We start from the raw sequence: 26,973 nt of genomic DNA on the forward strand, positions 1-26,973 counted from the left end.
CCAAAGGAAGTACTGAAACAGGTTTGTTAGTGTGATATGTGCACCTAGTCTTTCCTCTCACCAGTTTGTCTGCCTTTGTATTGATTCATAATCACTCAACCACCTGTGGTCTGAGTCCACTGATCATGAACACCACAAAGTTCCTCTGAAAAATGAAACTGCTTTTTGAAATGTGACGTGGGATAGCCAGGTGTATCTGAGTCAAACGTGGCAGTGTGTGTGTGTGTGTGTGTGTGTGTGTGTGTGTGTGTGTCTTACTGTACTGTAAAAAAGGACCTCCTGACCCTTACATGCTCTCTTCTCTCTCACGTAAGAGTGGCTAACTGTTTATATCATCAACATAAATCGGACATGCACCCCAAATGCATGGACATGAACACACAAGCATACACTGACAAACACACACACAAACAGAAGTCATTCCCACATACCTACTTCCACTTGGAAGTGAGAAACAGAAGCTGGAAGTTCACTGTGTCCCGTTTCCTGGATCAGAGAAGAGGAGGAAGAAGAGGAGCGTTGTGAAATAGACCAAAAGGAAAAATACAGTAAGTCACTGCTACAATAAAGAGTCGGCTGCGTGAATAACTGTGTGAAACTGTAACTGTATCCGATCATGTACTTATGTGTCTTTATATATAGAAACATGTAGAACTGGAACTTACCTGGTACCTATTCATATAGGGTTGACCCTCTCGCTCTCTCTTTCCTTCACGCATACACATTCACACACGGACACACATTTTGTGTCTATTCATAGTGCAATGAAAACAGGAAAGACTTCCTGCAGCTCATTTTAGGAAAAACAAGCAGCTAAAACAATCAAACACCCGAGCAGCTCTGCATTCAACACAGAGAGCTGCAATAAAGTCAATCAGTTTAACAACATGAAGGAGGCAGACGGTCATTCAAGGCTTTGACCCTACTTTATGAATGACCTGGGTAAATGATCAAACACAGTAGATCTGTACAGCATGAAAACTCAGGATTATCTTTTCAGCATAAGATTAACAGCACAAAATACAATGTAATCCTAACATTTTATTAATCCACAGTGGGAAAGTTTAGAAGCTACTGGCTGACTAAAGGCTAACAGCTATGTAACATACTTATACATGCATATAAACTAATTAAAATTAACTCCACGCTTACAAAGGAGATTATTCAAAAAGACGTCTTGAATAATAAGTATGTTTACTTTGGTATTTTTGTACTTTATGAAGTAATGCAGGACTTTATATTTGATACTACAATGCTGAAACAGAATGAAAAATCATTTCTACTAAATACTGGGATGTTAACATGTTGCCTTACAGCAGCTAGCATGGCTGGTTGTAGACTGTTACCTCATTTGATGTGTAGCCCATATCAGCGGTGCATTCAGAAAGATGTTAAACACACATTATCCCAGGTTAATTTGTGACTAAGATAAAGAAATAAGTAAGGATGTTTATAAGTTGTCTATTTTACAGGAGAATTTCGATTAGCCTGTAGGACAGTGGAGCAGTAAACCAAAGACAGTAGATTATTAAGATTATTTACACAGTGACACGTTGGTTTGGCTTTGGATATTAAAACGGCTGAAATAAAAGCCCAGTCCTGTTAAAGTAATAACTATCAGATTTGATTTGAGGGTGTTTTTTTTATCATTTGTTCTAATACTAATAGAGTTACTCCATGAAATCGATGACCCACAGACATCAGCAGATATTACGTCCTTGCCGATGTGACATGGTCAGGGTTTGTTGTAGTGGGCTTTTTGCCACTTTCAGGTGAGGGCCACCTATTGACTTGCTAGAATTGTGTGTCTGCATATCATGAAGATACATTCTGCTTTATTTCATACCTGAGCAGCCTTGAAAACACTTAACTCAGTCATTCACTTCAGGTCCAGCTTGCAGGAGTAGACCACCAAAACAATGAAAATGTGTCATCGTCTGAATACAAATAAACCAGAAAACAACTCTATTTAAATCATCTCTCCTCTCTTCTCTTTCATATCCTGCCACACATACAACTGTTTGTCTGCTTTTCACCTGTTACCACAATTCTGATACCATCGAAGTTTTCTTGTCTGTGCAAGCCGTGGTTTGGTGTTTGCTGCATGATCACACCACAACATGTCAGCGTATGTTATTACAGACTGTGTTTGATCTGTACCTACCTGCTGTATGCATGTCTGGATGTATGTATTTTTACTATAGAAGTGGCACTAATTGTACAAACAATGGTGGAACATAACTGTTCTTTAATACTGATGCTCTAGTGGCGGTATATACATATATATGTGTGTGTGTGTGTGTGGTGTTTTGTGTGTGTGTGTTTGCCTACAGATGGTCAAGTTCCCTCCTCATATTCAGGCAGGCTGAGCTTCCTGCTGCTGAACAATTGTGGGAAAACCAGAGGTCAAGACAAAAGGAGAAATAAAGAGGGAAAAAGAGACTGGGCTGTATCCAAATGGCCTGCAATAACTTCCTGCTTTGTTCCTGGTGGATTAATACAATGTGACAGGTGAAACCAATAGCTCGCTGACAGTGTTTGTATTGACCTCAGCAGGTGGAGACGTGAGAATGATGTGGGAACAGAAATAGAAGCTAATGGAATAATACAGCAGAAATCAGTGTTTAGACTCACAGATGTTCCTGGGATTTTTTTTTACTGTGTAGTTTGGACGTCACCTCAATATTCTGCATCAGCGTCCTTCTGATGTTAGAAATCCTCCTGCCTTTGCTGATCTCAGAACTAGACTAGGCTGCACACGGCTCAGCTGCTCCTAAACAATTTGGCCCAGTTTGGCAACACGTTAAACCCACTAGTACAGCAGTAATCAACAGTACATCATCATTTCATGTTTAGAAATGGTTAGATGTAGTTAAAAACAAATATAAGACGTGTTGGTCGCAGATTGTAACTTTTTGGTAAAATATCTATAATAAGTGTAAACAGTATAATGTGGCTGTAATCATATTTAAAAATACACATAAACAAATCTCTATGTTGAGCTATGTGAGGATGTTGAGCATTTAATAACTCTTACAGACATCAACAGATGTTAACAATACAGGTATTTCTAAAACTGTTTTCAACTCTGTTCACTCATGCAGACATGATGATGATGATGATGATGGTTCATCTTTAGCCTTGGAAGTAGCAGTTTCAGTTCAGTTTCAAGGCCTAGAAGTCATATTTGATAAAAACATTAAGAATTTTAAAACAATCATTTAATAATATTGATTTGTATTTTTGCTATGTGACTGACTGATTGTGATTGCTGAAACACATTACGAAGTATTGTGACACACTAATTCCCCTGATGGCAGCAGATAGTTTAGTTTTTCTCATTCAAACCTCTAGTGTACTGTTAGAGCAAGGTGCATGCATTACCCCGTTTCTTTGTCTGATTCCCCCCACTGGTCATTCAAGGTCATTGCACTGCATTACTCATATTGCCAGTTTGTGCTGCACAGCAAGTTATAAGGAAAATTGTGCAATATTCTGAAGCATTTCTGTCATAAAACCACCAGTGCAGTTCTGTTGTTTGGACTGAAGTTTGCCTTGTCTGGTCCCAGCAGTCCTTATCCTTAGATATGTGTCACACACTTGGTTTTTATCTAAATTTACACAATCTGTTCAGTTCCCTAAAGTCACACAATTGCAGCATGTACTGAGGACACTGATAACAGAAGTACATTATGTTCTACACACCACCGATTAGAGTGACTATCTACAAAACTGTCATCGACCCTCTCTAGCTGGTGGAGAAAACAAGTGTTCACTGCCCTCTAGTGGTCACAGTGACAAACTACACTACCACATTAAAAATACAGCATAAAAACAACGTGCTAGTATTAATATGTACATATATGTCCAATAGTGACATCAGTAAAACCTAATACATCTTTGTACTGCGTTAATAAAAGCTGGAGACCAGTGTTAAAATATGGATATATTCATATTCATGATAACCTGCTAGCTCTTGGTCAATGTCATGAAATGACAAAGGCAACACTTTATAAATCTGATGTTTTAACACGATATTGTTATTACCCAGAGCACAGTTCCTTGACTATTTATATATCAATCTAAAAACAAACTTGTATTTAAAGCGCTTTGTTTTTCTAACTTTATCATTTCAAAGCTAAGACTCTTATATAGCGTATCCAGGCCAAACCATTGTGCTGCACAGATGTTGGACAAATTAGCAGAAAAAGTTTTTTTTTTTTTCTTCTAAACTTTATTGACGTTTGAAGCAGGAAGCGCGCCGCGGGAAAGGAGAGACAAACTTGCGTCATCGTCCGTTCTCCAGCCCTGATTGGCTACAAGCCCCGCAGACACAAACCACCCCCCACCGATTGGTTGAGAGCGTCGCGCCAAATGTCACGTGGGTTCTCTTTTCGCGCGAAACGGCCGGTGTGTTGTGAGGCTTTGAGCGTGCTGTCTGCGTGTCCGGGAAGGAGCAGAGCAGCGCCGTGTTTAGCAGAAGGTCCGCTGTTTGGTCGCATTTCGAAGGTATTTCAGCATGGATGTTGCCACAGCAACAGCGGAGAATGTGCGGGAGATGGTGAAGGACGAGTTGGCGGAAAAATGCCAGAAGTTGTTTCAGGATTTCTTGGAGGAGTAAGTCGTCAGCAGCAGGCTGTATTGTCCTGTTCTCGGCCGGAGCGATCTGTGCACGATCTGACCTGTTCTCTTGTTCTCTCTCAGTATCTGTGACGATCCAGTGTTGTAGTATCCGTCTGCGGCTGGTGTGTTATGTCTCACTGTGTCTCCTGTGTGCAGGTTTCACACCGGGGACGGAGAGGTGAAGTATGTCCGGGAGGCCGAGGAGCTGATCAGGCCTGAGAGGAACACCCTGCTGGTGAGCTTTACCGACCTGGAGGGCTTCAACCAGGAGCTGGCTACCACCATCCAGGAGGAGTACTACAGGTGTTCTAGTCTATATAATACACAGCTATGATACTGAATGTACTGACCAATAAACAGTAAGCATGTGCAGAGTTCACCTGTGGATTAACATGGTTTCTCTGGTTTCAGGGTGTATCCCTTCCTGTGTCGGGCAGTGCGCAACTTTGCTCGGGATCATGGGAACGTTCCCCTCAACAAGGAGTTCTATGTGGCCATCGAAGACCTGCCCACCAGACACAAGTGAGACACATAACGAGTGCACATCTGCCACTGTGTTTTTGTGGATCACCAGTTCTCTTCAGATTGCTCTGGTGATTTTCATATTAATATCTGAACCCACATACTTTACTTCTCATATTTAACTTTTAGGATCCGTGAGCTCTCGTCCATGCGTATCGGCACCCTGGTGAGGATCAGTGGTCAGGTGGTGAGGACACATCCCGTCCATCCAGAACTGGTAAGAAATGCTGCAAGTGAACTGAAATATTTAGGGATGTAGTAAAGCAGAGTCACAGCTCTGATGCACAAATACAGTTGTTGAGTTTGAGTTTCCAGTCATGTCTTCTTTGTGGTTTCAGGTGAGTGGCACCTTCCTGTGCATGGACTGTCAGGCAGTGATCAAGGACGTCCCCCAGCAGTTTAAATACTCCCCACCGAGCATCTGCAGAAACCCTGTCTGCAACAACCGCTCGCGCTTTCACCTGGACACACACAAATCCAAGTTCATTGACTTCCAGAAGGTGTGTGTGTGTGTGTGTGTGTGTGTGTGTGTGTGTGTGTGTGTGTGTGTGTGTGTGTGTGTGTGTGTGTGTCTGTGTCTGTGTCTGTGCATGAATGGGAAGAAGGTGCTGGTGAAAGCCCAGGTCCTGATGTTTCTGACTGATTTAACTCTCATGTGTTCAGGTGCGCATTCAGGAGACGCAGGCCGAGCTGCCTCGTGGTTCAATCCCACGCTCACTTGAGATCATCCTGAGGGCTGAGGCCGTGGAGACGGCTCAGGCCGGAGACCGCTGTGACTTCACCGGGACCCTCATTGTCGTGCCAGACGTCTCTCAGCTAAGCACTCCAGGTATGCGCTCATTTAAAGCTTCTATCACCATTTGTATTATTTGTTGTTGTTTTTTCTCCCCACCTGATGACTGTATGGGTGTTGTTCTTCCAGGTGTGCGAGCAGAGTCCAGTGCCCGTGTACCTGGAGGACCCCAGGGCTTTGAATCTGAGGGTTTGAGAGGACTGAAAGCTCTGGGAGTCAGAGAGCTGTCATACAGACTGGCCTTTCTGGCCTGCAATGTGGCACCAACTAACCCTCGAGTAAGAGACGGGCGCACGGACAAATTAACACCTGCTGTTCCATAAAACCATAAAAACATTTAAGCATCACTGTGTGTTTTCTTGTTTTTGAAGTTTGGTGGTAAAGAGCTGCGGGAGGAAGATCAGACAGCAGAAAGCATCAAGAGCCAGATGACGGAGAAGGAGTGGGAGAAAGTGTTTGAGATGAGCCAAGACAAGAACCTGTACCACAACCTGTGCACCAGCCTCTTCCCAACCATCCATGGTCAGTGCTTGAACCAGAGTTAGACCTTTATCCAAAGTTAGCTGTGGATTTTTCATTTTAATGCTCAATGTGACTGTGCAGGCAATGATGAGGTGAAGCGCGGCATCCTGCTGATGTTGTTTGGAGGCGTTCCGAAGACGACCATGGAGGGAACCTCGCTGAGAGGAGACATCAACGTGTGCGTTGTTGGAGACCCGAGTACAGCCAAAAGCCAGTTCCTCAAGTATGTAAAACTGTGTTATCTGTTACAGACGGGGAGAGTGTTGATTCTCATGCCCAGGTCTATTACTAATATATAAATGTATGTATACAGGCATGTGGAGGAGTTCAGTCCCAGGGCAGTGTACACTAGCGGCAAAGCCAGCAGTGCTGCAGGTCTGACAGCTGCTGTGGTCCGGGATGAGGAGTCCCATGAGTTTGTGATCGAGGCCGGAGCTCTGATGCTGGCTGACAATGTGAGTGGGTTTTAATGGCCAGTGAAGGATGTTGTGTTGCTGATTGTCATTTGGAATCGCTGGTATTTACAGCCATATCTGCTTTCAGGGAGTATGTTGCATTGATGAGTTCGACAAGATGGATGTCAAGGATCAGGTGGCCATCCATGAAGCCATGGAGCAGCAGACCATCAGCATCACCAAGGCTGGAGTCAAGGTAACACACTCACCTCAACCTCCACAAACATGCTGCTTGGTTACAGCACAACAAAGCTCAATTCGCTGTTAAAATACTTGTATCCATATAGGCCCATATTTTTCTTTCTAGTAAAATTTTGATATTCTTATTTTAGGCGAAGAGAAATCTTGTAAGTAGAATAAATTTTAAAGCGTAGAAGAAGAGTAACAAGATTTTGCCTCTGTCTCCTCCAGGCGACCCTGAACGCTCGCACATCCATCCTGGCTGCGGCCAACCCCGTCGGCGGGCGCTACGACCGTAGCAAGAGTCTGAAGCAGAATGTCAACCTGACGGCCCCCATCATGAGTCGCTTTGACCTTTTCTTCATCCTGGTGGACGACTGCAACGAGGTACAGAGCGATTTCTGTGCATTCGTTCACGTATTCTTTGTTTCATCCTTGTATTTTTATTATTGCAGTGTTTTGTGTTCAGTTTTCTTTTTTTTTTTTTTATTGGTGTGTATGTTTGATGCCTATCTGCTCTATTCTTTAGTATACTTTTATTTTTTGCCTCTTAGTTTTTAATGCTGTAACGATCCGCCTTTTGACCTAATACTGTCTGTCGGTCTGTGTGTTTCCTAGGTGACAGACTACGCCATTGCCAGACGCATCGTGGACCTGCACTCCCGCATGGAGGAATCTGTGGACAGACTGTATTCCCTGGACGAGATACGCAGATACCTGCTCTTTGCCAGGCAGTTCAAACCTAAGGTGTGTGTGTGTGTGTGTGTGTGTGTGTGTGTGTGTGTGTGTGTGTGTGTGTGTGTGTGTGTGTGTGTGTGTGTATTTCGCTGGAGTGTCTAGTTGCGCTACTTCAAGTTTTACTCTCCTTCCACCTTTTCTTTACAATAACTGCTGTGCACCTGTTTTGCATGTAGATTTCCAGCGACTCAGAAGATTTCATTGTTGAGCAGTACAAGCGTCTCCGCCAGCGCGATGGCTCCGGCGGTGTGTCCAAGTCTGCATGGAGGATAACGGTGCGACAGCTGGAGAGCATGATCCGCCTGTCAGAGGCCATGGCACGTCTGCACTGCTGTGATGAGGTACGTACAGAAATAGTTTTCAACAAGCATAGAAGGCGCACAAGGACTTTGGTACTGATGGCTACAAAATAAAAGTAGGACACACTGGATACAGGACGAAGTGTAACGCACACAGTGACACAGTACTGCGTACACAGGTATACATTTAAAGCTGGAGAGCTGCAGGACTGATGTTGAGCCACCACATTCAGAATCAGCTACAATAACTTTATTATCATAAAATGATCATGCATTCTTAGATGTGATCAAACAATCCCAGATAAATATTTAAGAAAGAAATATTTTAAGTGTCAGTGAAGTAATGACTCCTTCAGAGCGTGTCACATGAGGACTATTGTCTGTGTGTGTGTCCAGGTGCAGCCCAAGCACGTGAAGGAAGCTTTCCGCCTTTTGAACAAATCAATCATCAGAGTGGAGACGCCTGACATCAACCTGGAGCAGGAGGATGAGCTGGAGGAGGAGGAGCAGCAGCAGCCAGAGGAAGGTACTGTCACACAGTAAAGACACACACACACACACACACACACCTCCAGGGAGATGTGATGATGCTGCGGTAAATGAAGAGTTTCTACCTTTTGTCAAACTAATCGTCCAGTGCAAACTTGTCTTTGCAGGAGTCAACGTCCCTAACGGGGTGAACGGTGTGAACGGCCATGTGGATGGTGTTAATGGTGATTTCCACGGCGTGAACGGCCACGCTGAGCCGGGCAGCCAGCCCAAAGCGTCTCTCCGCCTGTCTTTCACCGAGTACAGGCGTATTTCCAACCTGCTGGTCCTGCATCTGCGCAGAGCGGAGGAGGGTAAGAGAAGTTCCCCTGCCCACTGTCCCCTTCTTAGTTTATCTGCTGTGACTATTCTAGCAATATTTTTATTTCACCTTATCCCTGGTGCTCCCTGTGCAGCTGAGGAGGAGGAGGAGCTGAAGAAAAGCGCAGTGGTGAACTGGTATTTGAAGGAGATCGAGTCAGAGATCGACTCTGAGGAGGAGCTCGTCAACAAGAAGGGGCTGATTGAGAAGGTCATCCACAGGCTGGTGCACTATGTAAGCTCACTCTGCAGAAACACAACCACTGCTCTCAAAGCAGCACAGATATAAGATATGAATAAAGTATCTATCTATTTAAAACTTTTGTGTGGATGTAACCGGCAATGTGCACCTTTTTCTCCAGGATCACATCCTCATCGAGCTGTCTCAGGCGGGCCTGAAGGGCTCAGAGTCCACAAGCTCAGAAGAAACAGCTGTTCTGGTTGTTAACCCCAACTATATCCTGGAAGATTAAACTCCTCCCTTCATTCCTCTGTTTGTTCTCCACTCCCACATGGCTTCCATCAGTTCTGATGTTGAACTTCATCAGTAAAGTTGATGTTCGAGGTGTTTTTGAATGCTCCTATGTAACCCATACATAATAGAAGCATTGGAGATGTTGGTAGATTTGTTCTTTTGAGCTTATCATCTCTATGGTGCAAGAATGAGGCTCTTGGGCTCTTTTTAAAACAAAAACATGTTTCCTTTGTCAGACTGACTTATGTAAATATGCTGGTTTCTTTCTTCTGTTGTTTGCTGGCTTCTGTTTGACCTAAGTTAAAACAAGTGCCCTGAAATTCCTGTTTACCTGTAACTGTATATTAGAGAAGCTTACGTCCATGGTTGCCAGTCATTTTGTAAAATTATGTTTAAATAAATAAAATGTTGACAAACATCCGGTATTCTTTTATTGTATTTGTATGATTGATGTTGTCCACTAGGTGGCAGCACCCTCAGTTTTATGAGAGTGCTACTGCGCATGCCCAAACAAGTTTATTCAACAAACATGGCGGCGTCCTACCTGACTTCAACCAGGACAATATTGAAAGGTAAAACAGAAATATTGATGTTAACGCTACCTGTTTTATAGAAGGGGCCGTCTACGTGTGATGTAGTTAACGTCACAGTTACACGTGCCAGAGAGTTTGTGTCAATACCGTCATGTAGTGTTAGTAGTGCACGTGATTTTTCCTTGTTTTGGGGCAGAAGAAGTGACGTCACTGAACAATAAAGGTGTCCCCCCAGGTCTACACCTTGTCCCCGGCCGGTGGCTCCAGACCCCGGCAGCGTGTGAGTGTCTGCGGCGTCAAGCTGCGCGGTGTCGGTCTCTGCTCGTTTCCCCGGCGGCGTCCCTGTGCAGCTCCAGGACCGGTCCACGGAGCGGCCTGAACGAGCCCAGGACAGCCGGGGAAGAGCCGCAGGACCCGGAGTATATCCCCAGGAGGAAGGCGAAGAACCCCATGATGAAGATCGGCTATGCCTGGTACCTGTTGTTTTTACTAGATCTCCAGTCACACAAACTGCTCTAACCATAGAGTGAAAACGAGTAGCTGCTATGTTTTAGTCATAGGGTAGGTGCTCCCATCTCCTGCTGTCACCCAGAGGAGAAGAACAGACACTTGGCAGTGTGACCCAGCCTTAGGTCTGCGTTGTACTTGTCCATCTTACTCGTTATGCAGCTTCATCTGACTACCAGGCCTGCTCTCCAAGCACTACTCAGAAACACTTTTGAATTAATTATGGCCCTGTCAGAACAAATTTATGAGTCCACAGGGTCATGAGGACCACAGCCTTTCTGTGAAGCTGGGGTTTTGCAGAGGTGGGTCCATGACAAGGAGGAATCTCAAAAGTCACGTTCCTGTGGGTGTTTGATACCGAGCAAGCTCTGTCTCTGTCTTGTCTCTGTTCAGGATGATCGGCCTCCCCACAGGTGTCATCGGCTTCCTCCTGGCCAAGAGACAAGTGGACAAGAACCGACTGAAGCAGCTGAAGGTTCGACAGAGGATGAGACGGTCAAACGAGGGGGAATATGAAGGCAGCCGCTACCACCATTCTACAGAGGATTTTAAACTGGACCACTGATATGCATGTATGGCCGCAATGACTTTGCACTGTATTCTGTATGTCGCAACTAAGATGGTGAGACTGATTACACGACAGATGTCAAATGTATGAGCTTGAGGACAGAAGAGTTTTTTTTTTTTTGCAGACTTTATATTTCTTTCTTGATGAATGCTGTTTGACAGTTTGACAACTAAATTAAATCCAGAGAATGGCCTCAGTTATTGGCCACGATTTTCGTTAGAAATGAATGAGCAAATACATGAAATATATACAGAGTTGTCCTCATAACCAAGAATCATAACTGGTATATCTTAATATAAACCAACTCAGAAATAAAAGTCATTTATTTGATATGAAAAGCAAACTGAGTCTTTAGCACTGATATGTGTATTTACAAACCCCCACACCAACATACCAATGTATACATCCAAAAATCCAGCCACATTTATTTAGAGTTAAGGGTTATATCTAACTCTGACTTGGGTCTGTACTTACTATGACTGGTGGAGTGTGAAAGACCAGCTGTCTGGGCCCGATCATGTCAGGAGTGACTGCACACTGTGTCACCCTAATCAGTGCCATCATCATAGCTTTGATTAGGTTATCCTGTATGGTGAACCCACCCTGCTGGCACTCAGACCACTGTCTGACCCAAATCAGGCTCTTAAAACAGCATATATAAACAGACACATACAGAATGTAACAATATGTCAAAACTTCACTGAGTATAACCCTGTACATCTTAAAGTAAAAAATATCATATCAGTAACAATGTTATTGTGAAGGCACTAAAGGTATGTAGTCACGCTAATACAGCTTAGCAACACATATTACAGCCCATTAGCAGAGGCTTGCTAATTTAAACCCATGACATCAGAGCTGAGGCATTACTGAGCTGGGCATACCAATTTCCACAGTATTGATACTACAAACATTCAGAGTATCCATACTAATGTCATCCTGATCAACACCCAGTGATACATCATTTCACCTCATATTTTGGGTCACTTTTCTTAGAGTAACACTTAGATTTTCTACTAATTTCATCTTTATGGGCACAATGATCAACACATTAGTTTAGTGATTTACTATTAAACTCTATTTTGCCGTTAACATGCATATAATTGAAGCTAAATATTTTTTAAAATACTGATTTACTTTCTAGCTGAGAGTTAGATAAAACAATCACACCACAGATACAACATCTGTTTGAAGCTGTACAGCTGCTGTGGTTAGTTTGACTTAGCGGGGTGGGGAAGCAGGTAAGCTGCATCTCTCCAAAGGTAACGAAGTCCACGTCCATACAAAAGCCAGACTACAAATTACAAGCCCAACAAAGACTTCAGGAAGTTCAGCTGACATTTAAACTTAAATTTAAGTACAATAAGTACAACCTGATTGTACACTGTGTTTTATGGTTCAAAACAAAAACAAAACAAACAACCCCCCCCCCGCCAAAACAGCATGTTAATTAGTGAGCTTCAGAGGTGCTGGTCGGTAGATGTTTTATCTTTCAGACAGAGCTAGAATCCCGTCATGAGAGTTTTCAATCTTCTCATCTAACTCTCAGCAACTAAAGAACAATTTCCCTCAAAATGTTAAACTAGTTGTTAATTACTTAATTACTTTGAGTAATTTATATAGAATTGTAAAAATATTTGGTCAAATATTCTGTGGTATTTTAAATATGTTGTTGACTGTTTCACATAATATATTATGGGGCACATTTCGTCCTCCTACATAAGGGTACATTATCTGCTTTAAGTAATAAACAGTGTCAGTATGGGTATTGTGAGCTTGGCCATGGTATTACTTGATATTGGCTCAAACCAAATGTTTTGATAGTGCCCAACTTCAAATCCAGAGAGCTGGCTTCTGCTTCTGCTGTACAGTATAGCAGTACATCTATGGGCAGAGAAACTGCTTGGACACTGTGACTTCAGTCCAGCAAGATGGACTAAATGATGTAGCTGGGATTCCAGTGCCTATGATTATTTATATGTTTGTATTAGTTTACTTTGTTAGCCAATGGCAAGCTGCTTATTGCAGATATAGGCAAATTTTGATTTCAGAAAAAGTGCATTTTTGTGCATAGGACTAACTGATCCTATGACAAAATCGCAGATTCAGCCCTTAGATATGTTCCCTGGAGATCAACATGATTTTACAAATCTATTCTGATTCTGACTGAGAAAGGAAACGTTTGAAAAAGCATGGAAAAGTTCTGTAGCTGGGCACGTGTCTGCATGCTGCTGACTCATGTGGACTTATTTGGTCGACGCACCAATAATTTGCAGCAGGAAAAGGAAGATCTGGATGATGTCGACGTAAATGGAGAGCGCTGCAAACACGTACTCCTCTGGACTGATGGAGTGCTTCCTGTTCCCTATCAGCAGCTGGGTGTGGTATGCTAGGAACTACAAAAACAGAGAGCTTAAGAACCTGTGCTTAAGAACTTGTGTGTAAGAGAATAACACATCACCTTAAATGGAGATTTAATGCACAAATTGTTAAAACACAGTTTAAAGAAAATACCCACCATTGTGAATGCTATGGCTCCCAGAGCAGCATAAAGCATATGGAGCCACAGAATCTGCAACAACAAACATTATAATAAGCAAAACTTGAAAAGGTGTGTTTTCTGGAAAAGTTTTTTAAATAATAAACTTTAACTCACATATTTGAAGGACAGCACAATGGTTGTAATGATGCCAGTCACAAATATTACGATCCCAAGGACACAGAAGAGGCCCTGGCACTTGGTGAAGTCGACCTTTTGGAAGGAGAAACCACCAACAGTCACGTTAACACACGCCTGGCCGTTCGATGCCAACAAGCACTTGTGCACGCACACACACACACACAAACACGAACACACGCACACACCTCACCTTTGTCTGGAAGCAGAAGACTGTGACAGCGATGCAGACGACGGCAGTGATAAGCAGAGCGAGAAACACTGCTTTTGTGTCATAATAGCTAATAGGAAAAGCAACACACCATTAATAATGAAGGAAACCATTTGGATGCTTACATCACACTGCATGGACTGTACTGTAGTTTTTTTTTTTTTTTACCTAGATATGGATCCAGTCATGTAGGACAACGCCAGAGTCTGTAAAAAGTAAAGAAATGTTCATTTGTCTACCCAAAAATAACTGACCTAAACATAAGTCGTAATAGGAATAGACAAAAGAGATACAGTAAAAGTGATATGTCAATAGAAATATGCCACGGCCACATAAAGATTATTAATAGATTACTGAAATATATGAATGTAACAGTACCAGTCAAAAGAAGACACTTTTTCATTCAGTAGTTTTTCTTTTTTTTCATTGCACATTAACACTGGAGGCATCAAAACTCCAAAATCACATATGTGGAATTATGTATTAAGCATATTTCATAATAAATCCCTTAACCAGCTTCACCAGGTGGCTTCTCAATTAACTAAAGAGCCTTGTCAAAAGTTAGGTGGTTTTGGATGAGGTCAGTCAGTGATATCAATGCAAAAAGTTTAAAATTCGAAACAATGAATGAGAAGATGTGTTCAAACTTTACTGTATTTCACTGCTAATGTCTTCAGCACTGGAATACAGTACCGGTAGTATTTAAAATCGAAAACTCTTGTAGCGCTCTGGATACAGCCTTCAGGGCAAAATGTAACAGAAATTAATCACACACAGCTGAATAACAAAAATTCTGGCCTTCCACTTTGCTCTCTGAGCCGATTAAACATGGCCACTAAAACAACATATCAAAAGCATTATGCAAACAGGCTGAGATATGTGTGATGACTCAGTGTTTAGTTTTTATATCATAGTCAGACCTCTGGCACTGGGACAACACTACCATAGACTAATGAAATTATTCCATAAGAAAAAGTTACTGCAATTAAATCTAAAAATAGACATGATCCAAGCCCTGGAAAGTGATTCATCGGGCGGCCACGACTCATATGACTTACAAAGATGAAGAGCAGAATGAGGTTCCATGGGAACTTCCTCCTACAAAGACAGATTAGATGATTAAATACTGAATTTAAAATATTTGTGTACAAATATTCTTTGTAGGACTTTAGAAAACGGAACAATCCCACTCACCGGGGGCCCTTACAGCAGACCAGCACAAGGTGGGTGATGATATACACAGCACTAAAACAACAAAATGCAGAGATGTTACAAACATTCAGGACATTTAATTTAGACTTTTATCAAAACACATCACTTAAAGGCTCCTGCTGCTACTACAGAGTGAGACTTACTATGATGCCCAGTAGATAGCTTGGTTTCGCTGTACAAAATATCTGACAGGTTGCCTGTGAGAAACAGAGGCACAGTTACAGTGTGATACACACTGACACACACACAAACAGCCACACAATACACACACTCAGTATATACTCACACAAACGTGAATACAGCCACAATGGCTGTGGTGACGAGGAGCTGAGACGCCAAAATCAAATACACCTGCAAAACACACACAGATAAAAGGGACATTACACCTCATCGCTTGTCTTCTCAGCAGATGACATGGTGAAAGGAAATGAGTCAGGCTCAAGAAGAGCCTTCACAAATCTTTCCAACCCTACTACGTACAACAACAGCAATGTTGTAAAGATACCATTGTATTGGCAATACATGCCAGACACAAACTGGGGCTTAGCCAGCATGGTGTTTAACAAGTATGTTTTTACCTTCCTGATGAAGGTATGCCGAATGCTCAGACTGTCCCAGTCGCTCCCGCTCGCAGCGAACCCTGTGTCATCTGTGTCAGCAGTCGAGCAGAAACATCAGCACCAACCACGAAGAGCAATAAGAAACATGTCACAAGACAAGAAGCATCATACTGTAACTCCAACCTCAAATGAAGTTCAAAACTTAAAGTGAAGTTTGACATTTTGGGGAAAATGAACTCTTTCTTTTAGTGAGAGATGAGAAGATTGATACCACTTGTATGACGTGACTGACAAAATATCTCACTGTTAAAAAATGTCAGTTTTATTCTGATGGTCTGATCAGGCCGATACACATTTTGTTCCTCCTAATTTTTGTCAGAATCTCACACCTGAGGCATCACAGCTAAATGATACCAGCAAGTATACCATCAGCATTAGACCAGTCAGAGCCTAATTTCTGAACACTTAAAAAAACACGTCAGGAGTCAGGACACAGCATCGAATCTGTTATCTTTTCCGGTTTCATCAAAAACTGCCAGTACTGTTGAGGTTAATTACAGTATACAAATATTTATGTTCTTTACTCTCACAACACCACACCCTGCCTTACCAGAGCTCAGGACATCTGAAGGGATGGTGGGTGGGATAACAGGAGGCATGGGAGGGGGACTTGGGTAACCCGCTCCTGGAGGCCCAGAAGGGTAAGGCTGTCCTGGGTACGGGGCGGGATGGTAGCCTCCTGGCTGGCCTGGGTACAGGGGAGCGTTGTGACCTGGGGGGTATGGAGCAGAGGGCTGTCCTGGCTGGGGACCACCGTAAGCAGGGAAGCCGTATGCAGGAGGTGGTGGGTAATTCCCACCCTGAGGTGGGTACAGGGGGCCACGGGAGTCATCATACCCTGGAGGGTAGTCTGACCTGGACATCGTTTCTGTGAGGAGGGAGCAAGAAAATATCCAGTTCACAATTTTTAGTACACAACAGAACAGAAACAGGACACCACAGAGAGCAGCAAATAAACAAGGACTGATACATGGACATGTTCAATACTGTTTGCCCCTCTTTATTTTTTACACATACACAGGTATCAGCTCGTACTGGAGTCTTTACTGCTGCTCTAATAAATACTTTTATAATGTGGATGACCTAACTAAGTCAGTGTTAAAGGGGTTGCATCTCACTCAACTCTCTGAACATTGGTTAAGTTTTTAGGCCTGCAACTTGGCTAAGCCCCACTGCACTCACCAGTGTCAGTTTGAGCCACAGCCGGCAGCTGTTTTCAGTGAAATAGCTCTGATATAGGGTATGATATCTGCCCAGCAACAAATGGCAGACAGAGCGAGTGAGAGCCCTCAGGACTGGAAACCAGAATCACAGCTTTAAAAAAGGCATGAAGTGCACAAAGTGACATTCACCAGATGGCCACAAATTCATCTGTTATGTGTTCATATCAACATTACAAACTAGCAATAGATCAACATTGTGTTTACAGCCTATTTTGCTGCTACTAAGTAACCAAAAAGAGGAAATAATGACAAAAACCAGTATTAGATATATCTTTTTTAAACGCAACACTGAGATTAACCTCCGAAGTATACCATAAGTACCATGCAATATTTTATATACTTTTACATTATATAATATAATGTGACCGATTTTCAAATTCACAATTACCACAGCATAGTGCAGACAAAGATATTAGGAGTATACAGTGGCTGCCTCAGTGTGCCTGGTAAACATCACTATTTGAAGCTACAAAAAAATGCACAGTCCTCAGTGTATAGAAAAAAAGGCACAGACAGGCTTAAGGGCTGTGCACTGCATGCATGTATTTATCCAACACTTAGATCAGGGCTGGGCAACCATTACAATTTGGGGGCTGCATCGGGTGAACACATGGTTATACTTAGCAGTGTTAGCATAGATCTCTGAAGGAAAAGTCTAATAATAAACCCACACATACTCAAATGCAAACATGAAATGAGGTTGTAGGACTTTTACAAGACTTTTAACATCTGGATTATTAAGAATTTAAACACACTTCTTCAAAATGGACTAACACTCTTGATACTTTACAGACGATCTTGTTAGTTTATTCCTTGTTAGATTACAATACAGTCTAAACCACTGTGTTAAAGAGACAATGGCAAAGCTGGTGAAGAGACAAAGGAGAAAAAGGCAAAGTTTTTTTTCTTAGTATGTTCCTGTTTCCTTAGTTATTTAGAAAATGTCAAATGTCCTCCATGCTCCATTTTCTCTGGGGCTTTTAGGGGAATACGCACAGTAAAGGAATTCAAGAGCTGGCTCCACCTCGTGTTGCACTTACATCACATCCCAAGCACCAGGCAACAGGGAAAAAAACACTACATGGAAAAAGTACTTTAAGTATCTGCAGTCAAACAAGCCCAGAGCTGATCACGTCTTGGTCAGTGAGACACAGTTAGCATATGAGAGGGCTCAAGGCGTCTGTGTGTTTGAACAGGAGGGTGTAGCTCTGCTCCAGGAAAGATAACTTTTACAAAGAGTCACAGAAGTTGGCAGATGGGTCAAGGTGAAAAATAAGTTCAGGCCGGTAGCTGAAGTGGATTTCCCACATCAGGTTACTGTCTCTCATCACTATCACCACTAACACTCGAACCATCATGTGGTCCTGAGTCAGTGTTGTAAAATCTGCACCCTGATGTCACTGAAATATAGTTCTTCACCTCCAGTTACCATAACAAAAGCTACAAATCCTCAAATAGGACTTTTCTCTACACTGGCAGAGGAACTGTGCCCAAGTATTTCACCTGTGCTGACATGAAGTCATGTGGGTGGACAAAATAACAGTAGCACCTTACAAGACAATGACAGGCAGAACTGGTTTGACAAAGCCTATAATTTTTTGCATTTTGTTTACATGGTCCATGGTTTTGTTGTCACGTCATGACATAATATCAGGCTGAAAAAAAACCCAAAACAAAACAAAACAGTAAGTGCCTTTAGTTTGTTATGTTGGAGACTGGTGTTAGCAATGTTTAGCTCCATACACTGTCAGTCCAAACTTTGGACACACCTTCTCCTTCACTGTTTCTCTTCATCATTATTATTATTATCAACTTTGTACATTAATACTGAAAACATCCAAACTATGAAGAAACACGTGGATTTGTGCAGTAAATGAAAAGTGGTAAACAACCCTCAATATGTTTGATATTTTAGAGTGTCCAAAGTAGCTTTGATGAGAGCTTGGCACACTCATGGCTTTATCTCATCAGATCCACCAGGACGTCACCTGGAAAGGTCTTCACTTCACAGATGAGCCTTGTCAAGAGATAATTTGTGACATTTCTTGATTTGTTATTGTGCGTAGGCCATCAGGTGTCTTGTGCAGAGGAAGGTTGGGTACAGAGTCAATAGTACTGCACTGGTTTCCTGTCTCTCAGAGAATAGACTTTAAAACAGCGCTGCTTGTGTATAAGTCTCTTCATGGCACCACAGTACATCTCTGATATGATGGTGCCATGTGAACCATCTCGGACTCTGAGAAGATCAGGGACAGGCCTTCTGCTCATGTCCAGAGTCAGGACTAAACATGGAGAAGCAGCGTTTCAGTTTGATGCAGCTGAAACCTGGAATAGTCTTCCTGATGATGTTAGACAAGACACTTACTTCAAGAAATGAAGGTCAGTCAATCTGAAAAATCTCAATAACTTTGAATATATCACAAAGTGCAGTAGCTAAAACCATCAGACGCTATGATGAACTTGGCTCTCATGAAGACTGACCCAGAATGAGTTCATTAGAAAACAACCAGCCCCTCAGATTAAAGCCCACATATATACGCTTCTCAGAGTTCAACTGTGGCAAAGAAACCAGGAAGGTGTGATGGTGCAGCGTTGCTTTGCTGGTGACACTACTGGTGACTTACACACCTCTAGGTTCTTTAAGAGCCATTTGTCAAAGAGGGAGGGTGATGGAGTGCTGCAACAGATGGCCTGGCCTCCACAGTCACCCAATCAGTCGAGCTGGTTTAGGAGCCAACAAGGACTCAAAACCTCCTTCAAGATTGTTAGAAAACCATTTCAGGTGACGACCTGATGAGGCTGAGAAAGCCAAGAGTGTGCAAAGCTAAACCTGGATATTATGCAGAATCAATAATAGACTTAACACACTGACTACAAAATGAACGGAAATATCAAAGGTCAGGGGATTTAGATGAAACCGCCCTCCTCAGTCATTTGAATGAAGGGAGTGCTTTTATACAGGGGAATCTGCCAAACAATTCAATGTGTGGAAAAAACAATCGCTGCAGTTGATCTTTTTCTACAACACAACATGACAACACCTGCCAAGATGCTGTGATACCAATGACGTATTTTGAAGTGCACATCCTTGGCGGATTACTTCATAACGGGTCCTCTGTTGTTATTTCTGCTGTTTAGCTTGAGATCAAATGATAAAGTCACTGTGCTGTGTTTTAGTAGTCAATGTGATTTAAACACACAGAAGTCTGTTCCTCCGCCTGGACCACCCAGATTATAATCACTGTCGCACTGACACACACGCACACACACACTTGAACCAATGCAACCTCTTGCATTGTTTTAATTTAAACAAGTCTCTGTGAATCCAGCCTTACACACAAAATAGCATGAGGTAGAATAATCTGTATGTGTTTCATAATCAATTTGTTCATTTCTAAAGAAAAACCACAAAAACACAAAAAGTATAGACTTGACGTCCTCAAAGGTGAGACTGATACATTTTCTTGACCTTCATTATAAGAGATGGGATATTTTGGAGGATTTGATGTGCAGGTCAGAAAAACCAACACAAACATTTGAAGGTGTCTCCTGGGAGTCTCCAGGGGACATTTTTCCATAATGTCCAGTTTTTCTTTCCAAAAGTTGTGCATCAGGGTTTTATCCACTGGTGTACACCGGTGGTGGACATTACAAGTGACATCAAGTCATAAAGATCCAAGCCGAGGCACATACTTAAACAGGATGTACCTATTTATTATTCTGATAGGTGGCTGGGAGGATGCTGAAGGCTTTTTTTTAAAAGTCCAGAGAGGATAGTTTAGAGAAATAACCCTGGACACACCTCAGTGAAGGTCAAACCATTTCAGCCGAGTCTGAATATGAGAGTGTGGAGGTGGTGACTAACAGCTGGACCGAGGTGGACTTCACTGGCCTCTCGACACGATGCATGTCGGCTCATCGCTGCGCTGTTCCGCCCGCAGCAAATGAAAGCAAACTAGCAGTAAGACCAGTATAATGAAGAGCCACAGGTCAGAGGGGGTCTGAAGTGACGCCCAAGTGAAGCGGCGCAAACCAACAATAATGTTTGAGCTCTTCTTCTCAGCAGGCTAACAGGCTCAGAGCACACACCCAGGACCAAACCCCAGCTCACAAAAGGCCTTTTCAGGTGAGGCAGCCCGCAAATCCAAGGCCACCCCCGGGGCAGGGTCCCGTCCATGGACAGACATGGACTCCGCGCCGTGTTTGACGCTGTTTTAAAGCGTTTCGGAGTCGTTGTGCTGTAACATCGCAAAATGTACGTCAGCGCCACTTACCAAGTAACTTCCACCGCAAAGAAGCCTGCTCGTCTCAATTCGGCGAAACACTGTGGGAACAGGAAGGTGTTTCCGCTGCCACCACGTCCACGTCCACGTCCACTCTGAGGACAAAACGGTTCCGAAGTGCTGAGGAGATTTGGTGAAGGGGTAAGGTCAGCTTGTTGACTGTGTGTGTGTGTGTGTGTGTGTGAGTGAGCTGAGCAGCAGCAGCCAGATGTGAAGCAGAAGAACATTTCCTGGAAGGGTGAAGAGCAGGGTGGAGTCCAGAGGAATCTGCTACACCCATAGGACGTGTTTGTGTGCGAAACAGGGCCAGCCAGGCTCACTTTCTCACGTTACACAGTAAAGGTGCATTACACCCTAAATGCAATAAGAACAGCCCCGTAATAAGACGGTATATATATTTCCATTTCAAATGTAGTTTAGAGACTCCTTTGCAAAATGGTGAACTATGTTGCATTTCTAACTTGTAAACCATGTCCTACCACCAATAAAAGCAAAATTTAGAAAATCATGTGTGTTTTATGATATTTATTTGTGCTATATTAGTGTACCATGACAAAAAAAAAAGCTCATTATTTTTTTTTTCTGATTTTGAAATAAATGACATGGGGTCATAAGTATTTCAAAAAAACATTTTTTTTCTGAAAAACGGATTTCATTTAACATAAAGCATTTGTTCTCAAGTTCGACAGACTTCGCATTACCAAATATTGATCATGTTCATAAACATTAAAAACATTAAAAACTGGATCTGGGAATTTGGCACACTTGCACTTGGTCTGCTCTTGGTCCCAGTTAGTTCACAAACTTGAGGACAAGCTTCTTGGTCAGAGTGTATTTGGGCTCTGGCATCTGTTTGTGGTTCAGATACTCTCCTTTGCTGACCTCCCTGTTCACACGTGTCAAGACAGTGAGAATATCATCCCTCTCCGAACTGCACAGAAAAACATCAGAAACACAAAACATTACAAAAGATAAATCTCACAAAAAGTGTAGGTATGACTTAACACGGTGTCAGATCGTCCGCCATGTCACCTCAACAGCAGCGCAGATTCAGTTTATAACATGAAAAAGCCTCTGGCACCAACTGCTTTTAAAAGTGCACTGCAGCACGTTTGATCATTTTTTTAGCACAAAATGCAAAACAGTTGAAACAACAGCAGGTAACATGCACCTTCATACTTTGTTGATTTGCACATATATGGCAAGCTGTTTCATCAAGGTCATCCTTCTTTTATGATGACCTGGGGCCTCATTTATAAACGCCACACATGCACAAAACAGGGCCTGTAAGTGTTGTACGTCACTTCGCACAGGTTGTGATAAAAAAAACAAAAACAAAGAACAACTGCATGAAATTATGGGGATCAGACTTCATGAGGTGCTTCGCATTGACTTCTTGTAGTCAGAAATGAGCATGTACAGAAAGGGACATGAGGCTCATTCACAAGTGCACAACTCTAGGTGGTCTGTGATTTATAAATGGAATTTTGCTTGTGTGAAAATGTTGTGGTCTATGCTATTATTGGCTTTCAGATGCATGTACACTTTTAGTAAGGATCCTATACACAGTTTTAGAAATGAGACCTCTGGTCAGTCAAAACTCTACCTACCCTCTTCCCCTTTAACTGTAGAGGAGGGGACTCTCACCTTTCAGCCGATTTCTTCAGCTGCCTGCACAGCTCCTGGATGTAGATGGAGCCTGTGGTAACGTTTCGAAATGACCTGCACTCTGACACAGTGGCCATGCCCAGCAGAAAGTCTGCATCTGAAGGTATTGTCTCGCCTCCATCATGTTCCAGTATGTGTGATTTTTTTTTGTCATTCTCCTCACTGAAGGACCTGCTCTGAGGACACGGCTTTTGGAAATTCTTTCCCTGGCACGCCTGGATGAAGAACAATTTGGGCTTCCCTGCCAAGGTGCGGACATTATCGCTTGTGAAGGGCGATGTCAATTGTTGCAACGATACCATGTTCCCATCAATGCCAAAGACACATCCTTTTTCTCCATGGGAAAGCACACACACCACCTAAAAACCATAGGTACACACATTTTTTAAGTTTGTGCTGTGTCTCAACTTAACTTGGATTGTTGCTCTATTTCCAAATAATGCATAATAAAATGTAGCTAGAGTTAGACATGAAATAATTGTATATTCATGCAATTATGATTAAAACAAGGGTTATGTGCCTATTTGCAGCCAGGCTGATGGCTGCAGCTTCGTAATGCAACGACCTTTACTACTGTCTCTTTGTAGTAAAGCAAAACAGGTATTTCCAAAATGTCAAAATATTCCCTTAAAGTGTGAAGAATAAAGTATAAACACTTTTGACAGATGTTAAAGCTCTGACAATGTATAATACTGCTCACCAATGCATCATGACGTGAAAATTCCCCACAGCTCAGCTTGTGTAGTTCATGTCGCATGTTATTTGCAGTCAGGTTTTTATGTACATCCGTCATAAAGCCTAGTTTGGTGAACAGTGAGCACAGAGCCTCTGTGACACAAAAAAAAAGAAACAAATTGAAGCATATTTGTTTTAATTCAACCTAACGAGTGCAGTAGTACAGATGAAAAATATAAAAGTCAAATTACAAATCAAAGTTAAAATACAGAAATACATACTCTCATCTTCCTCAGTTCCTGCTCGATCTCTCATGTTTGTATCAGAAAATGTCTGATTGTTAATGACCACGCAGTAACCGCGCGGGATATGATTCAGAGCGTAGTACTCTGTCTACAGGACACAACAGACAATCATACAAATGAATCTTCTGATGAATCAAAGTTATTTGTGCCTGTGTGAACAGTTACCTCATCAGGAGGATGGCAGTTTGGGTTCTCATCAGAAAAAACACAGTCTCTGTCTAAAGAACAAAAAAAAAAAACATGGAAAATAATGTCTGGTATATGTATGATAAAAATAATAGCATCTATACCTGCGTCAAATGAGGGTCTGAAGTTGTGACTTAGCCATCAAGGGTCCTTATTTAACGGCTGTGTGTGAATAAATGTGAAGTCTGAGAATAACTGCAAATATAGTGAAAACAGAAACTTACAACTGGGCTGAGTCTCAGGTACTGACAGAGTAGGTTGTTGAAAGTTGTTGGTGCTCTGTATGAAGAAAAGACAGTCCCAGTGGTCAGTAAACTGACATGGAGGATTAACTATTTTTGAAAACACAGGCATTTACACACACCTGGCAATCCATAAGGTCAGGAGGTGGTGATCTCATTCTCTGTGGGGTTAGCTCTGCAAAGTATACAATCACACGGTGAATCCCATAGTAATACAACATTAAAATGTGTGTGTGTTTGTAAGAGATTGACTGGATCTCACCAATTATGTAGTTGTCTATTGTCTGTACCAGTTGTTGACTAAACTCCTGCAGCACTTTTCTTAGCTCGTGAACATTCGTACTTGACAACAAATTGGTCTTTTCCATTTCTACAAACAAATCCAGTGCTGTCTGTAATTAGGAGAGAAGACTTGGTTGAGCCTATGCAGAGTCTTTGTAGGTGGATCACAAATGACAGAAATCACTTCTGGGGCAACAGAAGTTACCAGTAAAAGCTTGTTTGTAAATAATAAATGGAGAACAAAATAACAACACAAAAAACAATGGTACTTCAATATTTTGTGGCTGTAGTTATACAATATGCACCATTATTTAGCCTTCACACCAACCTAGCACTTAAAAACAAAATTCAATTACATTTGCGTTTATACTTTTGATTACAGAAATGGTTCACTGTATATTTAGACAGATAGTTATCAAATATAAGCATCAACATGGCCACAAGTGTATCATAATCACTGGTGATTACAGTGAAAGAAAATGTAATTATTAACTGCATATTTAATTGCTATTGTTGTGTATAAGAATATACTCAAAAGGCCAAGGTGATTTTCAAAATGCTTGTAAAGTGGGTGGGTGTAACCTCACATTGCTGGCCTCAATTTGTCTTCTGTTCAACTTCTCCGTCAAAAGAAACTTCATGGTGTCAAGATGGTCCTGAGTTATGTCCTCATATATTTTGTAGAGCATCACCCTAACAAAAAATAAAATAAAAATGATAGAAGCTTTGGAATACAATTGACTGCTGTATTATTATTATGCTTCATAATTGTCTCTTCCCGTCACAGTAAATTTCTCGCTGTTTTTACCTGTATGCTGACAGAGTAGGACTGGCATCACTTTCCTCTGGTCGCCTGCTGTCCGTCTCCAGCAGGCTGAGGAGATCAGCTCTATGGATAGTGTGGAGCAGCTGAGAGAGGAAGAAACTGTTATCCAGCAGACTTTTTTCTTCCAGTCTCAAGAACAGCATTTTTGCATCGACGACCTGTATGAGAGCAATCGAGAAACAACAAATGACAAACACTGAAATGAGATAGCAGAAAACTTTATCAACTGAAGAAAAGTCCTCGCACACAAACACAAACTACACAGACAGTGTTTTTCATTTTGGAAATGCTTTATACAATATGTGTGGTGCTCACCCCCTCCAGGCGTTTCCTGTTGATAACATCACGACACAAGAAGCAAAGTGATGCCACATCAGTAGAGTCCAGCTGGTCATCTATTCGGGACAGCGTCAGCCGATCCATCGCAGACCCACTCCAACCAGAACAGTCCTGGTGCTCAGCTCACAGCTTTCCACAGGTAAGGATATGAGGTCTGTGTGACATCTTAGCGTTTGTCTTTTCCTTATATTATTATTTGTTTGGTATAGCTGATTGTGTTTATTTTGACCTTTTATTCAACTTTGAAGAGCAGTTTACAGTCATTTACTCTACGGCTAAATAAATAATAATAATTATTATTATTATTAGTAGTAGTAGTAGTAGTAGTAGTAGTATAAACTCTAAAGTGTTAACCACCTATACAAACTTAACTAGTAGTGTTTCTGTCCTACAACTGTTCAGAAAGTCTGGCTGCGACCAAACTAAAACTAAAACATCATCCAGGAAAACTTCAGTTCTCACTTCACAGTGGAAAACATAGCTACACTTACCGTAGCCTGTTGTACGGTACTCTATAGCCACGATACTGTAGTACAGTACAGTAGTATCGTGTACAATTCAGTACCTAAGGTACAGCAGGTACAGGGAGTGTATGTAGCTAATGTCGGCGCTAGCCTGAGGCCTGCTATTACATGAGGAAGATAAAACTTACCGCTGGTGACTCGCCTCAACAACACGGTGTGAGTGTACAAGTCGAAAAAACTCGCCTGAAATAATAAAGTGAAAATATTTCAGAGAGTGAAAACTTCACAAATTAGTTCGGTGTTTGACGTAACAAGTCCTACGAGCCGACTTGAACGTTTTACCGCAAATACGTTTCACTTTTCAGCAAAAAGCCAATCACTTCCGCTTAGCCCTTGGAAATAAAAGCCTTTTTATGGGCAATGGAAACGCAGAGGGAGTTGAAGTAGCTAGTGTTTATTTGTGATGAGTCATTGTTTACGTCGGATTGGCCTACGTGAAAAAGCAGACGGGCCTGCGTGACTGCCGTACATCTCCAGTTTTACCGATGTGGATAACACTGTGCCACTTCTTTTATTATGTAACGACACGTTTTGTTTTGTTGACTGTGAATTGACAAAGCCTAAAAGAACTGCAGGTGCTTTGCCCAGACAAGTTTAATAGGGTAGAAAAGCAACAGCAAATCACAAACACTGTTT

The 26,973-nt window shown here is 42.1% G+C and overlaps 3 protein-coding genes across 4 annotated transcripts; 1 reads left to right on the forward strand and 2 right to left on the reverse strand.

The window, feature by feature from the left end:
• The first annotated feature begins 4,413 nt into the window (after positions 1-4,413).
• mcm6 (minichromosome maintenance complex component 6) lies at positions 4,414-9,874 on the forward strand. The gene is made up of 18 exons (XM_026313082.1): positions 4,414-4,617; positions 4,780-4,926; positions 5,035-5,145; positions 5,275-5,362; positions 5,484-5,645; positions 5,809-5,974; positions 6,068-6,216; positions 6,310-6,460; positions 6,542-6,683; positions 6,774-6,915; positions 7,004-7,111; positions 7,327-7,482; positions 7,714-7,842; positions 8,010-8,174; positions 8,529-8,658; positions 8,789-8,974; positions 9,077-9,216; positions 9,344-9,874. The coding sequence occupies exons 1-18, from the start codon at positions 4,520-4,522 to the stop codon at positions 9,452-9,454; spliced, it is 2,481 nt and encodes an 826-aa protein (XP_026168867.1). The 5' UTR covers positions 4,414-4,519; the 3' UTR covers positions 9,455-9,874.
• Positions 9,875-11,369: 1,495 nt separating this feature from the next.
• Positions 11,370-21,540, reverse strand: tmbim1a (transmembrane BAX inhibitor motif containing 1a). The gene is made up of 12 exons (XM_026313083.1): positions 21,282-21,540; positions 16,335-16,652; positions 15,743-15,813; positions 15,451-15,515; positions 15,308-15,361; positions 15,147-15,197; positions 15,011-15,050; positions 14,121-14,158; positions 13,935-14,022; positions 13,721-13,816; positions 13,583-13,636; positions 11,370-13,460 (listed from the first exon to the last, which is right to left on the reverse strand). The coding sequence occupies exons 2-12, from the start codon at positions 16,645-16,647 to the stop codon at positions 13,311-13,313; spliced, it is 1,020 nt and encodes a 339-aa protein (XP_026168868.1). The 5' UTR covers positions 16,648-16,652; positions 21,282-21,540; the 3' UTR covers positions 11,370-13,310.
• A 323-nt stretch (positions 21,541-21,863) lies between these two features.
• On the reverse strand, positions 21,864-26,655 carry casp8 (caspase 8, apoptosis-related cysteine peptidase). 2 transcript variants are annotated; one of them, XM_026314611.2, is made up of 12 exons: positions 26,466-26,655; positions 25,790-25,967; positions 25,457-25,632; positions 25,236-25,341; positions 24,629-24,758; positions 24,489-24,541; positions 24,349-24,403; positions 24,104-24,156; positions 23,915-24,026; positions 23,659-23,786; positions 22,938-23,317; positions 21,864-22,221 (listed from the first exon to the last, which is right to left on the reverse strand). In XM_026314611.2, the coding sequence occupies exons 2-12, from the start codon at positions 25,895-25,897 to the stop codon at positions 22,083-22,085; spliced, it is 1,440 nt and encodes a 479-aa protein (XP_026170396.1). In that variant the 5' UTR covers positions 25,898-25,967; positions 26,466-26,655; the 3' UTR covers positions 21,864-22,082. The 2 variants fall into 2 exon arrangements, with proteins under 2 accessions (XP_026170396.1, XP_026170395.1); XM_026314610.2 differs by having other exon boundaries at positions 21,865-22,221; positions 25,790-25,942.
• Between the last annotated feature and the right edge of the window lie 318 nt (positions 26,656-26,973).

The sequence above is a fragment of the Mastacembelus armatus genome, chromosome 17 (assembly GCF_900324485.2).
Source record: "Mastacembelus armatus chromosome 17, fMasArm1.2, whole genome shotgun sequence".
Lineage (NCBI taxonomy): Eukaryota > Metazoa > Chordata > Actinopteri > Synbranchiformes > Mastacembelidae > Mastacembelus > Mastacembelus armatus.